This window comes from Palaemon carinicauda, chromosome 25 (assembly GCF_036898095.1).
Source record: "Palaemon carinicauda isolate YSFRI2023 chromosome 25, ASM3689809v2, whole genome shotgun sequence".
Lineage (NCBI taxonomy): Eukaryota > Metazoa > Arthropoda > Malacostraca > Decapoda > Palaemonidae > Palaemon > Palaemon carinicauda.
This window is the reverse complement of record NC_090749.1, coordinates 81,329,589-81,339,588: the sequence shown is the minus strand read 5'-3', so window position 1 is coordinate 81,339,588 and position 10,000 is coordinate 81,329,589. Positions and strand designations below refer to the sequence as shown.

General features: G+C 29.9%; 1 protein-coding gene across 1 annotated transcript in view; it reads right to left on the bottom strand.

The window, feature by feature from the left end:
- Positions 1 to 2,407: 2,407 nt before the first annotated feature.
- The window catches only part of LOC137619107 (uncharacterized), a 9,513-nt gene continuing 1,920 nt past the window's right edge, over positions 2,408 to 10,000 (bottom strand). The window contains exons 2-7 of the mRNA XM_068349296.1: positions 7,985 to 8,031; positions 6,503 to 6,597; positions 5,723 to 5,844; positions 4,301 to 4,404; positions 3,233 to 3,354; positions 2,408 to 2,583 (exon numbers count right to left, since the gene is read on the bottom strand). Of these exons, the coding sequence (XP_068205397.1) occupies positions 2,408 to 2,583; positions 3,233 to 3,354; positions 4,301 to 4,404; positions 5,723 to 5,844; positions 6,503 to 6,597; positions 7,985 to 8,031 (666 nt within the window). The remainder of the gene's footprint in view (positions 2,584 to 3,232; positions 3,355 to 4,300; positions 4,405 to 5,722; positions 5,845 to 6,502; positions 6,598 to 7,984; positions 8,032 to 10,000) is intronic.

Here is a 10,000-nt window from a genome sequence, read left to right as displayed (position 1 = left end):
ATTACTAGCTAAACTACAACCCTAGTTGAAAAAAATAAAATGTTTATAAGCCCAAGTGCTCCAACTACGAAAAATAGCCCAGTGAAAAAAGGAAATAAGAAAATAAACTACAAGAGAAGTAAAGAAGTATTACACAAGAACAGTAGCAATCTTAAAAGAGATCTTACATATATATAAATTATAAAAACTTGAAATGAAAACAAGATTAAGAGAAATAAGCTAGAATAGTATGGCTAAGTGTACCATCAAGCAAGTGAACTCTACCCCAAGACAGTGGAAGACCATGGCACAGAGGCTATGGCACTACCCTAGACTGGTTGGATTTTGGAATGTCCATCTCCTCCCAAAAAAAGCTACTTAAAAGACCTAAAGAGTCTCTTCTATAAGAACATTTTCATATCAATCTCCATACCTTCAGAGACGGATCCCCAGCCTGTTGTCACAGCTACAAAACCACTGTAGTCTTTGGAAGGGTCGGGCAAACAAACCGGCTTCACTCGATCATTGATATTTACAGAATTTATAATAACCCCCGTGATGTCGAAATCCTTTGAGGTTTCATTAAAACCAGCCACCGGAGGCAACGTATGAACGGGTACTCTCTGCTGAAATTCTGTTGGATTATTGAGGTCATGAGCCCCAAGAAGAACATCCACGGCACAACCTTGATCCTGAGAAAATAAACGACGACTGCGTGTCAAAGCGTGAAAATATCAAGTCAATGTGTTCTAACAAGAAATAAGGTTACCTACATGACGTAGCATTCCTGAAGATTGGCATTGAAAAGTCGATTGACTTCAAATCATTGTCAATCTCAACATATCTCATTTTCCAAATCTTAGTTTCCAGTCTTCGACAATTGTATTGAATAATTATGACATCTCATAAAAAGATTCAAGTACCATATATATATATATATATATATATATATATATATATATATATATACATATATGTATATGCATATATATATATATATATATATATATATATATATATATATATATATATATATATATATATGTATATATATATATATATATATATATATATATATATATATATATATATATATATATATATATATATTATACTTATCAAGATCTTAATCAAAGTAACTTGAAAACAGATTTTGGTAATTCCATGAATTAAGGAAGGATGGAAGCCCCGTATTCAAATTTCCTTAGAATAAATGAATGAAAACAAAAAAAGCTATCAAAACTATTGAAAACACAAATTAAATCGAATTTGGCAACTCAGTCTAATGTAGGAGGCATCTTATAAAACCTTTCCATTTTTTTCCTGAAATGCTAATTATTCTCGACGAATATTCAAGTCACTCTGATTTTGATAGAAATATTGCTAGTTTTTAATTGATTGAAGAATATGTACCACAATTGGATAGACATTGCAAAAGTCAACCCAATGACTAATCTTGGAGCGGCTGGCTGCTTAATTAACAAAACAAAATGGTCTGAATCGTCGTTACCAAACCAGTTAGACGATCAAACCTGAAACAGTTGAGATTTTGGTATAATTGCACTAAGGTCTAAATGATAAAAAAAAACACAAAAAAGAAGTATTCCAATAGAATTTTGGTTTCTGATAAGTATTTCGTCTAATAGGAAGACAACATATATTTAACATGCCTGTCCACCCTCCCTCTCCCCCTTTTCGCTTAAGAATAATGACTATGACCTTGACCTTTGACTTTAACATGTATTAACTGGCCTGGATTTTCATACACTCCAATATGAACCAAGTTTGAAGTCTCTGTGACAACGATGTCCAAACTTCTGGCTGATTACGCGAATTGGACATTTTGCTTGACCGTGACCTTGACCTTTGACATTGACCTTCCAAAAATTAATAATTTTCAGCTTTTTACATAACAGTTAATCCCCTCAAGTTTCATTACTCTACGTTTAAAAGTGTGACCAGAAAGCTGTTCACAAACACACACACACACACACACACACACACACACACACACACACAAAGGAGGTAAAACATGACCTTGGTGGAGTTCCAAAGGGAAGGCAATAAAATAATATTTGTGTTCAGACTTCTTGAATCATTATGAAATGACAAATAAGACTTGAGAAGGTTTTCACTTCTAATGATAACTGCAGCCTTTAAACATTGCTTAATACTATTGCTTTTATTTCTATTTAAGTTTATGAGCTGTTACAGATTGATTCCATATAGCTGAGAGTTAAGTCAAAGTTTTATTCCGTTTATATAACGTTCGTAAGTTTTTCTTTACATCCTCTTTATGAGGAGAACAAATATTGCTAAGATACGAGATATTGTGAGGAATCAGAGAGAGAGAGAGAGAGAGAGAGAGAGAAGTGTATTTTTTTATGTTGAAAACTTTCCATTTATTCGCTAGAATACACTAAGTTTCTTACTTGATAGAGCAGGTGACAGTCGTGAAAATCAACATATCGGTCAACAGAACTCCGCCACAGATGACGTCATTGGTTCCATTACGGACGAAGACTGCTTGCCAGGGGTACTCGTTCACCTCGGTCTCCACTCCTCCAACGATGCGGCTCACACGGTTCACAGTGCTACAATATTCTATAGGAAACACAAGAGAGGAGGAAGAAAATCACACGGTTCACAGTGCCACAATTTTCTATTGAAAGCACAAGAGAAGAGGAAGAAAATCACACGGTTCACAGTGCCACAATTTCCTATAGGAAGCACAAGAGCAGAGGAAGGAAATCACACGGTTCACAGTGCCACAATTTCCTATAGGAAGCACAAGAGCAGAGGAAGAAAATCACACGGTTCACAGTGCCACAATTTCCTATAGGAAGCACAAGAGCAGAGGAAGGAAATCACACGGTTCACAGTGCCACAATTTCCAATTGGAAGCACAAGAGAAGAGGAAGAAGAATTTTGCCTATCGTTACTTTATCTTTTGTATCATCAACAAAACTATTGATTAAAAATTCATCCTTACAACAAAAATCGTGCAAATAAACACTTGACTTACTGCATGGTGCTGCTCATGTTGAAGTTCAAGACATCGTCGTTGTTGACGTTATGAAATAAAAGATGGTTTTAAAATAGATAATATTTCACTCTCTTGAAAATAGGATTCTTTTAAAGGTTTGAGAAAACCGAATAAATCTTAGCGACTCTATATAATAATATCTGCTAAAAGGTAATACGAAGTTTGTATATCCATTCAATGTTGTAAAATGAAAATCTTCCATTTTACCTGAAGCAGTGACAGTACAGGAGAAGCCCTTCCTCCTCATTTGACTGCTGCTGGTTCTGAAGTAAACCTTCATGTTATTATCGTCGATTGTTTTTGTGAGTTTGGACCGTCTTCTGCAGAACCTTGAGATTTGAGAAAACAAATCAGGTTCTCGTACATAGGCTATGACACATCGCTAACTTACTACATTCATATTTATTTCACAATCCACCAGGAAATTTTTTTTAGGTGTATAAAAACAGTGTATTTTTGTAATTTACTTTCAAGTAAATCTAGATTTCCATGGTAAGGTTTTTCAAAATTCCTATTTTTCCTGCATACTTTACAATATTAGTTAATTGTAATGAAAATTTCGTACATATTTTATCAGTCTTTAAAGAGTATCACCGTTTTCAAAAGGGTTACTATTATTATTATTACTAATATTATTATTAGCTGAGCTAGAACCTTAGTCAGAAAAGCAGGATGCTATAAGCTCAAGGGCTCTAACAGGGAAAAATAGCCCAGGGAAGAAAGGAAATAAATAAACTATGAGAGAAGTAATGATAAATAGAAATAAATATGTTTTAAGATGAGTAATAGCATTAAATAAATCTATCACATATAAACTGTAAAACCTTAGAAAGAAATATAAGAGGAAGAGAAATAAGATGAAACAGATTTTGAAACTGATTAAGGTTATCAATGCCTTCTGTTTATGATTTATATTATTGAAAGTGAAAACTTTCTAAGCAAACTTTCTGTGTATAGTTCCATTAACTATAGAATATCTAAAAAAGCATATGTTCTCTTATAATTACTCTGTATTCTCCTTTGTCTTTATCATCCTTTGAGTGTCTGATGTTAGAGGAAATATAACGAGAGAGTTGTACAAAAATCATTAAATGTTTTCATTTTTCAAGATAAAGATAATACTTTTAGAGTTCAATGGGTGATCAAAATTGCACCAACTATAGTAAGGCCTACGAAATTCATATGATAAATTCACACCTAACATAATGGTAATGAAAAGCAGTAATAGAAAAACAATCGGTTATGATAACATTGTTACTTCAGCTTACTATTTACCTCTCACTGTAGTCTCCACCAGTAATTCTGAGGTAGGACTGTTTGCAGGCTCTCAGTTGGAACAGTCCACACGAAATGGTCAGCGTCGAGTTAGAATCAATTGCCTGCAAAAGGTCTTCAAATGAATGGACCTGCCACTAATTTAGTATTCACCACTACACACACACACACACACATACACACACACACACACACACATATATATATATATATATATATATATATATATATATATATATATATATATATATATATATATATATATATATATATATATATAGACAATGTCTCAATGGCATCTAAAAATCGAAGATAGTTTTTCTCCGGAAGGAGTGTCCTTCAGATAATTTTCAGAATAACAGCAGAAATACATTTACTTTTATTGTTCGACACCAAACAATAAATGGTGAGGAGTAAATGTATTTCTTCTGTTATCCTGAAAATTATCTGCAGGACACTCCTTCCAAAGAGAAATTATCTTCGATTTTTAGACGCCACCGAGACATTGTCTATTCAACATATATATATATATATATATATATATATATATATATATATATATATATATATATATATATATATATATATATATATATATATACATATATATATATATATATATATATATATATATATATATATATATTTATATTACAGTATATACACCCATATATATATATATATATATATATATATATATACTTATATATATATATATATATATATATATATATATATATATATATATATATATATATATATATATATATATATATATATATATAATGAATTAATGGTGTCTTGGTGGCGTTTATAAATAAAAAATAGTTTCTCTGGGGAACGCTTGTTCTCCAGATAGTTTTCAGATAAACAAGGAAACGTTTTTCAGTTTCTTCATTTATGACTTGATATCGACACTTGTTTCGAATCACTTGGTGACTTTTCTTCAGGACTGCATTGGTTGGGTGATCGAATTACACTTTAACATGAAGGGTGTGGGGGTGAGAATTCTCATACAAAAGTATTTAGAAACTCTGAAACTAATTAGTTTAAATTGATAAAGGAAAACTTTAGATTCTTTGAAATATACAGAGAGAGAGAGAGAGAGAGAGAGAGAGAGAGAGAGAGAGAGAGAGAGAGAGAGAGAGAGAGAGAGAGAGAGAGAGAGAGGGAGAGAGAGAGAGAACAAGTTTCCCCTCCTTCAATACGCCAAAAATACTAAAGAAGAAAACCTGTGATGTATCAACTTGCATCATTTTGAATCAACGGAGAAAACTAGAGTTTACTTCTGCCCGTGACTAAATTTATAAAGATTTAGAGACAACACTCTATTATAAATCAAAGCTTTAAGGATGGAAAGGGTTATCTTTGTCAATGGCAATAATAATTGTATCAAACAACAGACATTTTGTTCGAGCAAACCTCAAAAGTCCATCGGCAGTCTTCCTTCTTACGATATTTGCCATTGCGGCTCTTCGATTTGATAGCGACACTCTCGCCTCTGTCCAATCTGTGTGTTTGACCACACTGGGCATAATTGCTTTCTGCAAACCAAGAATTCACAGTAAGACAGTATAAGTTACAAAGGTGAAATTACAAGAATACATTTAAAATCCTTATTGTTATTATTATTATTATTATTATTATTATTATTATTATTATTATTATTATTATTACTTCAAAGGCTACAATCAGAGTTGAAAAAGCTGGATGCTATAAGCCCAAGGGCTCCAACAGGGAAAATAGCCCCGTGAGGAAAGGAAATGAGGAAAAATTAAATAAGAACAATAAAACATTAAGATAGATATTTACTATATGAACTATAAAAACTTAGAAAAAAACAAGAAGAGAAATAAAATAGAATAGTGTGGCTGAGTGTATCCTCAAGCAAAAGAACTCTAACCCAAGAGAGTGGATGACCATGGTACAAAGGCTAATGGCACTACCCAAGACTAGAGAACAATGGTTTGATTTTGGAGTGTCCTTCTCCTAGAATAGCTGCTTACTATAGCTAAATAGTCTCTTCTATCCTTACCAAGAGGGAAGAAGCCACTGAACAATTAAAGTGCAGTAGTTAACCCTTTGAAAAAAGTGGAATTGTTTGAACATGTTAAATTCGTAATACTAGAAGTAACGAATTTTTCTCACAGTAAAAATGATATAATTATGCAGGATAAATCTTATGAAAACGTTTATAAGTACCTTGTTCATCCTTTAGCTGTTCAAGATTTCTTGGCTCGTGAATCCACTGGGGTTGAACTGAAGAACCATCTTCGAATAATGGATCCAAGATCAATCTGAAATAAGGAAATCATGGAATCAATTCAAATAGCAATATATTTCTAATCTTGATTGCATACAGATCATTTTTCTGTCCTGTCAATCTTGATTTTCAATATTATAGAACTAACCTAAAACATATTTTTCTTTTGGAAAGGAAGATCCAGTTTAGTTTCTAGTTTTAGTCTCAATTTTTTCCTAATGTATTCTTCCTATTGTTTATTTTTTTACTATTAATGTTTATATTGTATCGTCAAGACATGTTAAGAGGAGGTGATATTATTATTATTATTATTATTATTATTATTATTATTATTATTATTATTATTATTGTTGTTGTTATTATTATTATTATTATTATTATTATTAATATTATTATTATTATTATTATTATTATTATTATTATTATACTTCTTGGAAAATCTAGTTGCTTTAAGCCCAAGGGCTCAAAAAGAGAATAATAGGAAATCGAGGTAAGGAAATAGGGAAATAAATAAACTATGTAAGAAATAATGAACAAGTGAAATAATTTGAGAACAGAAAAAAACATTAAAATAGATCTTCCAGATATAAACTACAAAAACTTCAAAATAAACTAGAGAAGAGAAATAAAAAAGAATAGCATGCCTGAGTGTACCCTTAAGCAAGAGAACTCTTCCCCAAGACATTGGAAGACCATGATACAGAGGCTATAGCACTACCCAAGATTAGAGAGCAATGGTTTGATTTTAGAGTGTCCTCCTAGAAGAGTTGCTTACCATAGCTAGAAAGTCTCTTCTACCCTTACCAAGAGGAAAGTAGCCACTGGACAATTACAGTACAGTAGTGAACTACTTGAGTGAATAATGGCTGGGTAATCTTAGTGTTGCCAGGTGTATACGGACAGAGGAGAATGTGTAAAATCTAAGCCAGAATATAGGTAAAGAAAAAACTAGCCATAACCAGAGAGAGGGATCCAATGTATTACTGTCTGTGTCTGGCAGGTCAAAGGACCCAGCAGCTCTCGAGGGGCATATTGTTTACCAAAAGCTCTCAATCCCATGTTTACCCTTCTTTTAATTTCGATCTCGTGTCCTGGGGAAACACTCACTGTCTACCCTAAGTATGTATATTCATTAACAATTTCTAGAGGTTCTTACATAACTCTTATTTGCTGTCTCTACATTTTCATTGAACATTATCTTAGCTTTACTCATATTCATTTTCAGTCCTACATTTCTTCTTTTTTTTTATTCAAATCTTTTATCATCTTTTTTAATTGCTCCCATAATTCACTAACCACATCTATGAAATCTGCAAATCTTCAGGGGTTCTCCCTTATTATTAATTGCTACATTTTCCCAATTAAAATTCTTAAAACCTTCTTCTAGGCGTATTGTGGTCAAGCAAACAAAAGCTACTTACGCTTCGTCTCCCTTCGAGGTGGGAGAGGAACTGGTGCACAAGAAGCCCTGTCAAATAAAAGTGGTCTTAGTAGTCTGATTACTTAGAAAGAAATATATGTGACTTTCCACAAGGCCATTATATGCCCGGAGGAATCTCTAAGTTTAACAGAACAAAAAAACGGTATTTTGGAAAACGTGATTTATTAAACGGGACCTATGATGATTAATTTTGCTAAACTAAGCATATCTACTTTGTATAGAATATTTATTATCATCATCATCATCATCATCATCATCATTATTATTATTTTTATTATTATTATTATTATTATTATTATTATTATTATTATTATTATTATTATTATTATTATTATTATTATTATTATTATTATTATTAGCGCAGCTACAACCCTAGTTAGAAAAGCAGGATTTTTCAACAAGGAAAGTAACCTATTGAGAACAAGGAAATAAGGACAAAATAAACTACATATGACGAGAAATGAATGAAATAATTCATGTTATCTTAATTAAGATCAGTAACAACGTTAAAGTAGATCATTCATATAAAAACTATAGAACGAGATAAGCAAACAATACTCGAAACTAGACAGAAAGAAAGAATTAAAACAGGTCTTCATAATGGACTGATTACCGAAATTCTTAAAAGACTTTCTCAATGAGCCAATTCATTTTGTTGTAAAGGAAGAAGAAAAAGAAGTCAATTTGTTATCAATATCACACCTAAAATTCTAAATAAAAAAGTCATACATATTTAAAGAAACATCAATGTTGAGATCCGGATGTTGAGGAGCCACTATCCTTGATCTACTTACAATAAATACTTTGAGTATTTTTAGGATTCAACTTCATGTCCCATAATTTGCACCATGCACTAATTTTAGCTAGATCTCTATTAAGGGATTCAGCAACGTCAGATCTACATTCAGGAGGTGGAATTGATGCAAAGAGAGTAGCATCATGTGCATATGCAACAAGCTTGTTTTCTAGGCCAAACCACATGTTGTGTGTGTATATTATGAAAAGTAATGGGTCACGAATAATAAAATAACAAAAGAATAAAATGGCATCAGATGAGTCTCGCATGTGGTTGTTATGAAGATCATTTTTGATATGTCCTTATCAAAGGAAAATATCTATGGAAAATCGGTAAAAGCTAAAAGGTTTCAATTTGAGAGTCGAGTACATATGAACATACACACTATATATAAATATTCATATATATATAATTATATACATATATGTATATATATATATATATATATATATATATATATATATATATATTCATATATATTTACACATATATATGTATGTATATATACATAAATGTATATATGTATATATACATGCATACATATATATACATACATATATATATATATATATATATACATATATATATATATATATTTCCATATATATATATATATATATGTATATATATACATACATATATATATATATATATACATATATATATATATATATACATATATATATATATATATATATATATATATATATATATATATATATATGTATATATATATATATATATATATATATGTATATATATATATATATATATATATATATATATATATATATATATATATATATATATTCATATATATTTACATATATATATATATATATATATATATATATATATATATGTATGTATATATACATAAATGTATATATGTAAGTATATATATATACATATATATACATTTATATATATTTATATATATATATATATATATATATATATATATATATATATATATATATATATATATATATATATACATACTTTTATATGTGTGTATACATACATACATATATATGCATATACATACATTTATATATATATATATATATATATATATATATATATATATATATGTATACATATATATTCATATATACATATATATATAAATATATATATACGTATATATATAAATATATATATATATATATATATATATATATATATATATATATATAT